Source organism: Theropithecus gelada, chromosome 19 (genome assembly GCF_003255815.1).
Source record: "Theropithecus gelada isolate Dixy chromosome 19, Tgel_1.0, whole genome shotgun sequence".
NCBI lineage: Eukaryota > Metazoa > Chordata > Mammalia > Primates > Cercopithecidae > Theropithecus > Theropithecus gelada.
The window spans coordinates 7,867,577-7,880,659 of NC_037687.1; the positions used below are offsets into that span (position 1 = coordinate 7,867,577).

Consider the following 13,083-nt stretch of genomic DNA (forward strand, 5'->3'; position numbering starts at 1 on the left):
CCACCCAGCCCTGGGAGAGGCCACTTCTTCCTGCAATCCCCTACTGGGGCAGTTGGCCCGAGGCCCTATACCAGCCGAAGGGCCATGGGAAGGGGTCTCCCATCCTTGCCTCGGTGCCCTCCAATCTTCCCACCTGTTCCCCTGGAGTACTAGTTCCCCGCATCGAGTTTGAAAAGTGTGCCAGACCAGGCACGGTGGCTCACGCCTGTAATCCCACCACTTTGGGAGGCTGAGGAGGGCAGATCACCTGAGGTCAAGCAGAAGAAGAAAAAGAATAGAGAAGAGAAGGGAGGGGAGGGGAGGGGAGGGTTCCAGTCGCTCCTTCACCTCGGTCATGCACTGGCTCATCCACTAGGGCGCACAGCCCCAGCCAGGCCCCTCCTGCGCGGAACGTTTCCACCAGAAGTCGGACACCAAGAGGCCCAAGTTCACACACTTGGATGGGTGAGCGGCACCAGATGGCCAGGACTCGGCAGGGCCCCGCCCTAACCCCACCTGGCCTGCCCCTTTTCTCACAGAAGAGGAAAACCGTACTTAATCCAGAGCTCCAACCGGTTCGCGCACAGCCGCCAGCAAGACCTTACCTGGCCTGGCCCCCCGCGCCGCTCAGCCCGCTGGAAGCCCCCAGCCCCGGCCCTCCCGGTGACAGCGAAGGTGTGCAGGCCCCAGTGTCCCAGTTTTATTGCAAACTCGGGCTGTGCGGGGTGGGCAATACACTGGACATGGGGCGGGGCTCGGGGAAATGGGACGTGTCCTAGGCCAAAGGGGCGGAGCTCGAGGGGCGGGCCTAGTCAAAGCTGTGGGTAGGTCCCGAGCCTCCGAGGCCAAAGGCAGGGGTGGAGCCTGGGCCGAAAGGCTCAGGATTCAGGGAGCTAAGACCAATCCACCCAGCGGTGCTCCAGGGCAGTGGAGGCGGGGTCTAAAGCAAACAGGCATACCCAGAGGGGCGGATCCTAAGGCAGGGGTGGGGCGTAGCAGGCGGGGCTGTGGTCTGGCTCAGTGGAAGGTCTCCACCTCCACCACGGTCCAGTCACCCTGCGGGGAGGCCACGTCGTCCGGAGAGAAGCTGGTGACCGAGGTGATGCTGGCACGGGACTCGTCCAGGGGAGACAGTAGTTCGGCCCAGCGGCCGAGTTCGGCGTCGCTGAGTGCAGTCCGGGCGCCCCCCGTGACGCCACCACCCTCGGCGCCTCCTGGGCCCCCGCCGCTGCCGCCCGCGGCACCCTCGGCAGCTGCCAGTAGCAGCGTCCGGCTCAGCAGGTGCTGCACGACGCTAGCCTGCAGCGCCCCCAGTGGCAGCTCGCCCAGGCGCGCCTGCTTCGGGCTCCGCGAGGACACCCCAGGCCCGGCCCCAGCCCCAGCCCCAGCCACCGCCTTCCCACCGCTCGCGCCGGAAGTGGGCCCCGGATCCAGTGCGCCTGGGGCTGGGGTCGCCGACTCGGGCCCTTCAGTCTCGTAGATGGTGCACAGACCGTCAGCAGAGCCGGGTCCGCCAGCGGGAGGCCACGGCAGCTGCGCACCTGCGGGGAGGGACGCCAGGTGGGCGGTGGGGGTGATAAGACATGCCTCTGCCTCAAGGTCCCGCCCCCTTGTGAAAGTTCCGCCCCGGACCCAGCTGTCCCGCCCCCGAGCTGGGAAGCCTCGCCTCCGACCCCGCCCACAGCCAGGCCGGGTCTGGGGTGCCCCTTACCTGGAGCTCCGCGGAAGGCGAGTGGCGGAGCGGGGCTTCGACTCCAGGCAGCCGGGTGGCAAGCGGCGAGCTCTGCGTCGGGGGGCGGGGAGGCTGCGGCGCCGCCCTCGGGCCCACTGTCGTAGCCACGCAGCTCCTCTGGCGTGCTCGTGGCGCTGCTGCTGTGGCCGGCCAGGTCCGGGCCGCTCAGCGTGCTGGACGGGCTGCGCGAGGGCGGCGGCGGCGGGCCGGGGGCCAACGCCAGGGTCAGCCGTGGGCCGGAGACGGAGGTATCCGGACCCGGGGTCGGGGGGCGGCGTGGGGCCTGCAGGGTGGGTGAGGCAGGGGGAGAGGGAGGAACCTGCAGAAGGGGCGCTGCCAGAACAGGTGGGGCCTGTGGAGGAGGCGTGGCTAAAGGAGACTTTGGGGGTGAGGCAGAGGGTGAGAAAGGGGCCTGCTCAGGGAGTGAGGCAGGCGGAGAGGGAGGGGCCTGCAGAGGAGGTGTGGCCAGAGCAGGCGGGGCCTGTGGAGGGGGCTTGGCCAAAGGAGACATTGGGGGTGAGGCAGGGGGAGAGGGCAGGACCTGCAGAGGAGGAGCGGCCAGAGGGGGTGGGGCCTGTGGAGGGGGCGTGGCCGAAGAAATTGGGGGAGAGGCAGGGGGAGAGGGTGGGACCGGCAGAGGAGGCGCGGATAGCGGGGGTGGGGCCTGTGGAGGGGGCGAGGCTGAAGGAGACATTGGGGGAGAGGCAGGGGGAGAGGGTGGGACCTGCAGAGGAGGCGCGGCTAGAGAGGGTGGGGCCTGTGGAGTGGGCGTGGCCGAAGACGACACTGTGCGTGAGGCAGGGGGAGAGAAAGGGGCCTGCCCTGGGGGTGAGGGAGGGGGAGAGGAAGGGGCCTGCAGAAGGTACACTGCCATAGCAGTTGGGGCCTGTGGAGAGGATGTGGCCAAGGGAGACAGAGGGGGTGAGGCAGGTGGAGAGGGAGGGGCCTGCAGTGGAGGCAAGGCCAGGGCAGGTGGGGCCTGTGGAGGGGGCGTGGCCAAAGGAGACAGAGGGGGAGAGGGCAGGCCCTGCAAAGGGGGTGAGGCCAGAGCAGGTAGGGCCTGTGGAGGAGGCGTGGCTATGGAAGAGGGGGTCTCCGGAAGGGGCGCGATCAATGGCGAAGGTGGTGCTTGCAGAGGGCGTGGGTCTGGACAAGGTGGAGTCTCCAGATGGGATGTGGTCAGGGAACCAGAAGCTGTCTGCAGAGGGGGTGGGGCTAGAGAAGGTGGGCTCTCCAGAGGGAGTGTGGTCAGGGAAGCAGGAGGTGTCTGCAGAGAGGGCGGGACTAGAGAAGACTGGGTCTCCAGAGGGGGCATGGTCAGGGAAGAGGGAGGTGCCTGAGGAGAGTAGGAGGCCAGAGAAGATGGAGCCTGCAGAGGGGATGTGATCAGGGGTGAGTTTAGGGGTGAGACAGCAGGAGAGAGAGAAGTCTGCAGAGGGGGTGAGGCAGGAAGGGAAACAGGGGCCTGCAGAGGGGGTGAATCAGGGGGAGTAGAAGAAGGCTGAGAAGGCGAGGTCAAAGAAGGTTGGGTTTGCCTAGGGGACACTGTCAGAAAAGAATGTGTGGCCTGCAGAGGGGGTGAGCCCAAAGAAGTTGTGGCCTGCAGAGAGGACGAAGCCAGAGGAGAGGGAGGTGCCTGCGGAGACGGTGAGGTCAGAGAATGTGGGACCTGTATTGGGGGAATGGTCTGGAGAGAGGGCGGGGCCTGCATAGGGGGCGTAGTCATAGAAGGTGGGGCCTGTGAGTGGGGCGGGGCCATGGGTGGGGGCGGGGCCTGCAGAGGCGAGGCCAAAAGAGAGGGAGAAACTAGAGGACGATCCTGCAGAGAGACTGTGGTCAAAGGAGAGGGAGAGGCCTGCAGAGGCAATGTGGCCAGAAGAGGAGGGTCCTGTGGAGGAAGAGTGGCCAGAGTGTGGGGCGTGGCCTGGGGGGACGGGGAAGGACTGGCCTGCGGAGGGGGCGTGGTCAGAGCAGAAAGGCCTGGCTGAAGGAGTGTGGCGAGGGGAGAAGCCGGATTCCCGAGAGATGTTGCCGGAGAAACAGGGCCTTGTAGAGGAGACATGGCTGACAGAGGAGGTGTGGCCAAGGGAGAGAGGAGAGTCGGAAGAGAGGGCAACGCTGGATTAGCTTGGGTGGGGGGCATACTCTGCAGAGGGGATGAAACTGATGGAGAGACTGAAGCCACAAAAGCGGCTATGGCTAGGGAAGAGGCGCCTGCTTCTGGAAAGGATGTAATCACCTGTGTGGGTGGAATTTGCGAGGGGGGTGTGGCTGGTGGAGAGGGGAGGGTCTGCAGAGAGGGAGAAGCAGAGGGAGAAGGAGGGGCTAGAGGAAGGGGCGTGGCCAACTGACAGGTAAGGCTCGACGAGTGGGGCGTGGCCGGCAGGGTGGGCGGGGCCTGACTTTGGAGCACGGCTGGAAGAGGGGGCGTGACCGGTGGAGAAGGAGGGAGCGTGGCTGGCAGGGGAGTGGCTGCGTTGTAGGGAGGCGGTACGGGTCTTGCCTTGGTACCCGGTGGAGAGGGTGTGGCCAAAGGAGAAGAAGAAAGCGGGACTAGTGCTGGGGCTGCGTCCTTCCTTAGGGGTGTGACCTGCGGGGGGCGCAGAGCCTGCAGCCCTTTCGGTTTGGGCTGCGAGGGATGCGCAGGAGCCCTGGGTGTTCCGCGGGCTGAGGGCCCAGAACGGGCTGGGGAGGAGAGAGGGGTGGCGCTGGAGCTCAGGGGGCGCGAGGCCGGCCTCTGGAGACCCCCACCGGCGCTGGGCCGCCTCCTGGCAGCCGGGCTTGGCTCGGTGGTACTGTGCTCCGAGGCGCTGCTCACTGATTTCCGGGGGCCCTCTGTCGCGGGCCGTGGCCGGGCACTCGGAGCTGGCCGGGGGAGCCCCACCTCGGTGCCCGCAGCCCGGGACCGACGGGCCATGGCCGGGGAGGGGGTTCCTGGGGTAGGCCTGGAAGTGTCTGGAGAAAAAGTAGAAGGCCAAGGGTCACCGATACCTCTGAGGCGGCCCCCCTCGCTGCCCAGGAACCCCACTCTTCTCCAGGTCACATACCTCTCCGTGCCCCAGCGCCGAGGGCACTCCTTTTGGGAGCCTCTGTAGCTTTTCCTCTGGCTACAGTTTCCTCCGCTGGGATCCGGAGTCCCTTTTGGCCAAGAGGGCCTGGCCTGGAGACAGAGGGGGCCACACTCAGGCCTAGGTCCTTGTTTGGCTTCCCAAGCCTCTATTTTCCCATCTGTGAAATGGGCATGCGCCCTCTTTGAGGACCAATAATGGCTTTCACCCAATTTGTGTCCAGTGACCTGCAAGTGCTGCCGCGCCCCAACTCGTGTAAAATAAAAGGTTCCAGACTCTGTGACGCCAACCCTGGCTGAGGGGACTGGGGGAGAGGGAGCAGGTTACCTAGTGGTCCCGCTGGCACGCCCTGGGCTAGAAACAGGGCCTGGGCTGGTGTTCTTGGCAGGAGGAGCTCTCTCCCCTCTCCCGGAGGCTGGGGCCCTGGAAGCTGCAGGGAGAAGGCCGAGTCACAGGTGCCCCGGAGAGGTGGTGGTGGAGGAGACGGGACAGGTATTGGAAGTGGGAGGGAAGATCGGGTCGGAGCTGAGGAAGGAGGCTGGGGTACCTGGGTTTCGGGAACTTGTCCCAGCACTCCGCGTTGGTCCCGCTCGGGGCGCAGACTCGGAAAGAGTGGCCCCGCCGATGCCCCCGGCTCGCTCTGCCAGAGGTTTTCGCCCCACAGCTCCCGCAGCTCCCAGAACTCGGAGGGCTGCGGGAGTTACTGGGGGAGGGGGTCGAGGAGAGCCTGGGGGCCTGGGGGTCAGAAGTCCAGGAGGGCGAGCAGCCGGCGTCCGCGTGGTGGCCCCTGCCTTGGCCTTGTCTCTCTTGTCCATCTTGCACCTGAAGAGACAAACTGGTCCGCATCCCAGGTTCTGGACACCTACGTCGCCTCCAGAGACCTGGACCCGGGTACCTCACTGCCCTTTCGCAGCATCGCCACCCATGTACACTCAAACCTCGGCCTCGGCTTCCATCCGCTCGGCTCCCACGCACCTACACCCACTCGCCAGCCCCACTGCTTCTTGCTGTCCCCATGTCCCACCCCCCACCGCTTTTCCCCAAAGCGAAGAGGCTCTGTCTGCCCCAGCCCGCCGCCTCCCCCGCCTCAGCTCCAATTCAGGACCCATCTCCACGGCCCTACCCCTCGCCCCCTCAGGGACTCAGACCGCCAGCCTCGAGAGCAGGGAGCTGCCACGGGCTCCGGATGTGGGGGACCGGAGCGCACGCCCGGGTCTCCCCGCCAGCCCCCAGCGGCCTCCCCCAGCCTCCTCCAGGGATGCCTGCACCTGCTGGGAGGCAGAGCGGCCCCGCTGCCCGCGAACGGGCTCCGGGAGACAAAGAGCCGCGTCCCGGGCCCGACCCCTCCCCCAGCCAGGCCTGGCCCGCGCCCAGCCTCTCCACCTGCTCGCGTCGCACTCACCTCCGCCTCCGGCCTCCGGCCTCCGGCCGCTCCTCGCAGGGTCGCCTGGGGTGGGGCCCGGGCCGGAGCGACGCGGTGGCCGCCAGCGGCGAGGAGGCGAGGGGAGGGGGCTGCAGGCTGCGGCGCCGTGGGAGCCGAGCCTGTCCCGCCCCTCGTCCGCGGGCGGGAGAGCCGGGGGCGCGTGCTCGATCCGGACCCGGGAGCGCGGCCGGCGGAAGCGCGCCGAGGGGGATGGGGGAGAAGGGCGCGTTGGAGAGAGGGGTGGCTTCTCCACGGTCCGAGGGAAGCCTGTTTCCCCAGTTGCGCCTGTGGAACCCAGAGAGTCAACGGTTGGGACTGGGGGAGCAAATCCCTGGGGTCCTCCACTGTCCTCCCCAACACATACACCTGCCCCGACCCCCACCACAACCACCTGGCGACCAAGGACCGCCTGGACGCGGATAGGCTGGGCCCTGGCAACCAGGAGGCGGGACCACCGCGCCTCTGGCCCACACACCAATCCGGCCGCTCGGTAGCCCTGGCACTTTCCAGTCCTTCGCGTCTGTGAAAACTAGGCCGCCCAGGGTCTCTGGGGGGCAGCCGCCCACCCCCTCATACCCGAAGGTGTTCCCCAGACGCCAGGAAACCCCTTATCTGGTTTCCTGGGGTCGGAGAACTGCTAAGAGAATGCCGCCCGGTGAATTTCAGGGATGCAAGGTAGACCCCAGATTTGGGGGGAGAGAGAAAGAAAGAAAGGATGAGTAGGAGGGAGACAGGAGACACAGAATATCTGCAGGGTATTCTGTGAGAGGTGACCCAGCCATCTGCAGGGTAGAGCACACCCACCCTCCACACCCTTCCAGCTAACAGGACTTCAAGTCAGCAGAGGCTTCCTGGCAAAGCTGGGCTTCCAGGATACTAGGTTATGTCGAACTGGGAGGTGTCAAAACAAGTGCATAAGGCCTGGCGCGGTGGCTCACGCCTGTAATCCCACCGCTTTGGGAGGCTGAGGCGGGCGGATTACTTGAGCTCAGGAGTTCGAGACCAATCTGGCCAACATGGTGAAACCCTGTCTCTACCAAAAAATACAAAAATTAGCCGGGCGTGCTGGCAAGCACCTATAATCCCAGCTAACCTCTGAACCTGGGAGGCAGAGGTTACGGTGAGCCAAGATTGCGCCACTACACTCCAGCCTGGGCGACAGAGTGAGACTGTGTCTCAAAAATGAAAACAAACAAACAAAAAAAACAAAAACACAAGTTCATGAAGGACACAGAAGATCCTGTACAAGGGTCCCAGCCCAGCCGGAGCAAGTGGGAGGTGTCCTGTTGGTGACTTAAGCCAGGGCAGGGGCCTCGGTGGAGAGCTGAGCTCCAGGACTGTAGCATGAAGAGGGTGGGACCATGAGGGTGAAAACAGCCATTCCTCAGCTCCCTCTCCTTATAAGAAAAGTCTGGCCTTGTCACCTCTGTCGGCCAAGTCCCCTTCTCATACGGCCTCCATGAGCTTTCCGCCTGGATGTCTCATCCCTCCAGACTCACAGCCACTTTTTACCCCATTCCAAGAAACCAGCGTCCTCTGCCCCATCACCAACCCCATTGCAAACTCCATATGCACAGTTCACTCGCTCCTGGAAATCAGGGGGCCTCCATGCACAGGAAACCGATAATGCAACTTGGCATCGGGTGAACTGGGGTGGGGGAGTGGGGACGTTGGGCCCATTTGAGGTTGCAGAAATGGAAGGCAGAGAAAAATGGCAGAGCTGAATGCCATGCTTTGGCCTCCAGATTGGATCATTCTAGGCCTTATCTTCTCCCTCAGTCTACCAATGATCACCCGTGTGAACCTCTTGTGGCATGACACCAGCCTGGTTACCTGTCTACCCACCCACACCCAGTGCCCCCTTCTAAATCACATCCACCTACGCAGATCCCTGCCCTCCTATTTATTTATTTTTGAGACAGGATCTCACTCTGTCACCCAGGCTGGAGTGCAGTGGCATGATCATCACAGCATCACAGCTTCACAGCTCACTGCAGCCTCGACTTTCCAGGTTCCAGTGATCCTCCCACCTCAGCCTCCCAAGTAGCTGGGACTAGCAGCCGAGGTGGGTGGATCATTTGAAGACAAGAGTTAGAGACCAGCCTAGCCAACACGGTGAAACTTTGTCTCAACTAAAAATACAAAAAATTAGCTGGGTGTGATGGCACATGCCTATAGTCCCAGCTACTCAGGAGACTGAGGCACAAGAATCACTTGAACCCAGGAGGCGGAAGCTGCAGTGAGCCGAGATCATGCCACTGCACTCCAGCCTGCACAACAGAGTGAGACTCCTTCTCAAAACCAAAACAAAACAGTCTGGGCACAGTGGCTCACGCCTGTAATCCCAGCTCTTTGGGAGGCCGAGGTGGGCAGATCATGAGGTCAGGAGTTCAAGACCAGCCTGGCCAATATGCTGAAACCCCCATCTCTACTAAAAATACAAAAATTAGCCGGGCGTGGTGGCACGCACCTGTAGTCCCAGCCACTATGGAGGCTGAGGTTTCAGTGAGCTGACATCATGCCACTGCACTCCAGACTGGGTGACAGAGAGAGACTCCGTCTAAAAATAAAATAAAATACAAAAAAAAAAAAACCCGGATCACCTGAGGTCAGGAGTTCGAGACCAGCCTGGCCAACATGGAAAAAACCTGTCTCTACTAAAAATACACAAATTAGCCAGGCATGGTGGCATGCACCTGTAATCCCAACTATTCGGGAGGCTGAGGCAGGAGAATCACTTGAACCTGGGAGGCGGAGGTTGCAGTGAGCCGAGAGCGTGCCATTGCACTCCAGCCTGGGTGACAGAGCAAGACTCTGTCTCAAACAACAACAACAACAACAACAACAACAAATAAAACAAGTAGCTGGGACTAAATGCTACCCCACTGTATCAGGCTAATTTTAAAATTTTTTGTAGAAACAGGGTCTCGCTATGTTACCCAGGCTGGTCTCGACCTCCTGGGCTCAAGTGACGCTCCTACCTCAGCCTCCCGAAGAGCTGGGATTACAGGCAGGAGCCACCTCACCCAGCCTCTCCTGCCTTCTGACTATGATGCAAGGGTTCCTCCAGGGTACATGAAACCCACCCTGTAATTAATTGGGATCTGGACTCTGCCCTATTATAAAAACACTCCCAAAACCTCCATCAACAGAGGGATGAGTAACATGAATCAAACTGTCCCCTACAATGGAATGGAACTTGGCAATAGAAAGGAACAGACTACTGCTACTCTCAAAACAGGGACTAATCTCAAAAGCACGCCAAACAAAAGAAGCCACAAAAAGCACTCACTGTATGATTCCATTTATAGAACATTCTAGAAAATGCAAGCTCATCTGTAGTGACAGCACATCAGTGGTTGCTTGGAACCGGTGGGGGAGGGACATTGAATGAACTACCTAGTGTAGCCACTCTTAGGCTTGTGACTCTCAGGTGAGGGCCAGGCAACTGTAGTCCCTGCTACTGGGGAGGCTAAGACAGGAGGATCCCCTGGAGCCCAGGAGTTTGAGGCCAGCCAGGGAAATATAAGGAGACCGCATCTCCAGAAGAAAAATAAATAAATCACAAATATGTGTGTGTGTGTGTGTGTACACATATTTTTTTTTCTTTTTTTTTTTAAGACAGAGTCTCAATCTGTCACCCAGGCTGGAGTGCAATGGTGTGATCTTGGCTCACTGCAACCTCCACCTCCCGAGTTCAAGCAATTCTTCCGCCTCAGCCTCCCGAATAGCTGGGATTACAGGTATGCGCCACCACGCCCAGCTAATTTTGTATTTTCAGTAGAGATGGGGTTTCTCCATGTTGGTCAGACTGGTCTCGAACTCCTGACCTCAGGTGATCCACCCACCTCAGCCTCCCAAAGTCCTGGGATTACAGGCGTGAGCCACTGCACCTATATTTTATATATATATATATGTGTGTGTATATGTGTGTGTGTATATATATATATTTTAAACTGTGAGGGGCTTTTTTGTTTTGTTGTTTGTTTGTTTGTTTGTTTGTTTTTGTTTTTGAGATGGAATCGTGCTCTGTTGCCCAGGTTGGAGTGCAATGGTTTGATCTTGGCTCACTGCAACCTCCGCTTCCTGGGTTCAAGTGATTCTCCTGCCTCAGCCTCCTGAGTAGCTAGGATTACAGGTGCCCACCAACACACCCAGCTACTTTTTTATATTTTTAATAGAGACAAGTTTTCACCATATTGGCCAGGCTGGTCTTGAATTCCTGACCTCAGGTGATCCACTCTCCTCGGCCTCCCAAAGTGCTGGGATTACAGGTGTGAGCCACCATGCCCAGCCCCTAATTTTGTATTTTTAGTAGAGACGGGGTTTTGCCATGTTGGCCAGGCTGGTCTCAAACTCCTGGCCACAAGCGATCCACCACCTTGACCTCCCAAAGTGCTGGGATTACAGGCGTGAGTCACTGCAGCCCAACCAATACATACTTTTTTAAAGCTAGTAAATTGTGGGGTAATTTGTTACAAAGTAATAGCTAACTCACATTCCAAAATCTTAGAGGCTGGATAGTAAATAACAAGCACTGAGGGGCGATGTGGAGAAATTGGAATACTGATGTCCTGCTGATGGGAATGTAAACTCGTTCAGCTAAACCCAGTGCAGTAGCTCATGCCTGTAATCCCAGCACTCAGGTAGAGGCTGAGGCAGGCAGATCACTTGAGCTCAGGAGTTCGAGACCAGCCTGGCCAACATGACAAAACCCAGTTTCTACTAAATATACAAAAATTAGCCAGGCGTGGTGGCACGTGCCTGTAATTCCAGCTACTTGGGAGGCTGAGGCAGAAGAATCACTTGAACCTGGGAGGTGGAGGTTGCAGTGAGCCGAGATCACACCACTGCACTCCAGCTGGGATGACAGAGTGGGATTCCATCTCAAAAAAAGAAAAAGAAATATTTGTACACTCGTGTTGATAGCAGCATTATTCACAAGAACCAAAAGATGGAAGCAAACCCCAAGTGTCCACCAGCAGAGGAGTAAATAGATAAAATGTGGTTCGTCCACACAATGGAATAGTACACAGCCTTGAAAAGGCAGAAGATTCTGATGCATGTTGTGACATAGATGAACTGTGAGGACATCATGCTCAGGGAAATAAGCCAGACATAAAAGGACAAATCCTGTGTGATTCCACTTGTAGGAGGTCCCTAGAGGAGTCAGATTCATGGGAGACAGAAAGTAGAATGGTGGGTGCCAGGGGCTACGGGAGGGAGGTGGGGAGTTAGTGTTTCACGGGGACAGAGTTTCAATTTGGGAAGATAAGAAAGTTCGGCGAGGCAGGCGGATCACAAGGTCAGGAGATCGAGACCATCCTGGCTAAAACGGTGAAACCCCATCTCTACTAAAAATACAAAAAATTAGCTGGGCGCAGTGGCGGGCGCCTGTAGTCCCAGCTACTCGGGAGGCTGAGGCAGGAAAATGGCGTGAACCCGGGAGATGGAGCTTGCAGTGAGCCGAGATCACGCCACTGCACTCCAGCCTGGGTGACAGAGCGAAACTCCGTCTCAAAAAAAAAAAAGAAAGAAAGAAAGTTCAGGAGATGGATGTTGGTGATGGTTGTACAACCATGTGAATATGCTCAATGCCACTGAGCTGTACACTTAAAAATGGTTACAATGGCTGGGCACAGTGGCTCACACCTATAATCCCAGCACTTTGGGAGGCTGAGGCCAGAGGATCACCTGAGACCAGAAGTTCAAGACCACCTGGGCAATATATCGAGACCCCGTCTCTATGAAAAAATCTAAAAAATAGCTGAGTGCAGTGGCACACATCTATAGTCCCAGCTACTTGGGAGGCTGAAGTGGGGAGGATCATCCGAGCCCAAGGGTTCGAGGTTACAGTAAGCTATGATGAAACCACTGCAGGGCCGGGCGCGGTGGCTCAAGCCTGTAATCCCAGCACTTTGGGAGGCCGAGACGGGCGGATCACGAGGTCAGGAGATCGAGACCATCCTGGCTAACACGGTGAAACCCTGTCTCTACCAAATAAAAAATAAAAAAAACTAGCCGGGTGAGGTGGCGGGCGTCTGTAGTCCCAGCTACTCGGGAGGCTGAGGCAGGAGAATGGCGTAGACCCGGGAGGCGGAGCTTGCAGTGAGATGAGATCCGGCCACTGCACTCCAGCCTGGGCGACAGAGTGAGACTCCGTCTCAAAACAAAAAAACAAAACAACAACAAAAAAAACCACTGCACTCCAGTCTGGGTGACAGAGCAAGACCTCATCTCCAAAATTTTTTTAAAAAGTTAAACTGGTCAATTTTTATTATATTGGACCAAAATTTAAATTTTTTTCTTTTTTCCTTTTAATTTCAGGAGAAACCTTAAAGCCAATTGAAAAAATATATCTTGGCCAGGTGTGGTGGCTCACGCCTGTAATCCCAGCACTTTGGGAGGCTGAGGCAGGTGGATCATGAGGTCAGGAGATCAAGACCATGGCAAAACCCCGTCTCTACTAAAAATACAAAAAAGTTAGCCGGGCGCGGTGGTGGACGCCTGTAGTCCCAGCAACTCGGGAGGCTGAGGCAGGAGAATGGTGGGAACCAGGGAGGCGGAGCTTGCAGTGAGCTGAGATAACGCCACTGCACTCCAGCCTGGGTGACAAAGCGAGACTACGTCTCAAAAAAAAAGAAAAGAAAAGAAAAAGAAAAAATATATCTTCTTTCTTAGAGACAATGCCTCACTCTGTTGCCCAGGCTGGAGTATAGTGGTGCAATAGTAGCTCACTGTAGCCTCAACTTCCTGGGCTTAAGCACTTCTCCCACCTCAGCCTCCCAAATAGCTGGAACCACAGGCATGCGCCACTGCACCTGGCTATTTTTCTTTTTTTAATTTTTGTAGAGACGGGGTCTCAGGTCTCACTGTTGTCC

General features: G+C 58.6%; 1 protein-coding gene across 1 annotated transcript; it reads right to left on the bottom strand.

The window, feature by feature from the left end:
- Positions 1 to 664: 664 nt before the first annotated feature.
- PRR36 (proline rich 36) lies at positions 665 to 6,276 on the bottom strand. Its single transcript, XM_025368327.1, has 6 exons — positions 6,182 to 6,276; positions 5,327 to 5,601; positions 5,107 to 5,209; positions 4,759 to 4,871; positions 1,691 to 4,666; positions 665 to 1,520 (listed from the first exon to the last, which is right to left on the bottom strand). Exons 2-6 carry the CDS (start codon positions 5,592 to 5,594, stop codon positions 997 to 999), a joined length of 3,984 nt encoding a protein of 1,327 aa, XP_025224112.1. The 5' UTR covers positions 5,595 to 5,601; positions 6,182 to 6,276; the 3' UTR covers positions 665 to 996.
- Positions 6,277 to 13,083: the final 6,807 nt, after the last annotated feature.

What these genes read in the sequence shown, in the direction of transcription:
- PRR36 (XM_025368327.1), bottom strand. Translation starts at nt 5,594, where the DNA reads ATGGACAAGAGAGACAAGGCCAAGGCAGGGGCCACCACGCGGACGCCG. An exon ending in CGTGCCAGCGGGACCACTAG is followed by an intron (nt 4,872 to 5,106) that starts GTAACCTGCTCC and finishes CTCTGTCTCCAG; the next exon opens with GCCAGGCCCTCTTGGCCAAA. An exon ending in CGCCTTCCGCGGAGCTCCAG is followed by an intron (nt 1,521 to 1,690) that starts GTAAGGGGCACC and finishes CCCTCCCCGCAG; the next exon opens with GTGCGCAGCTGCCGTGGCCT.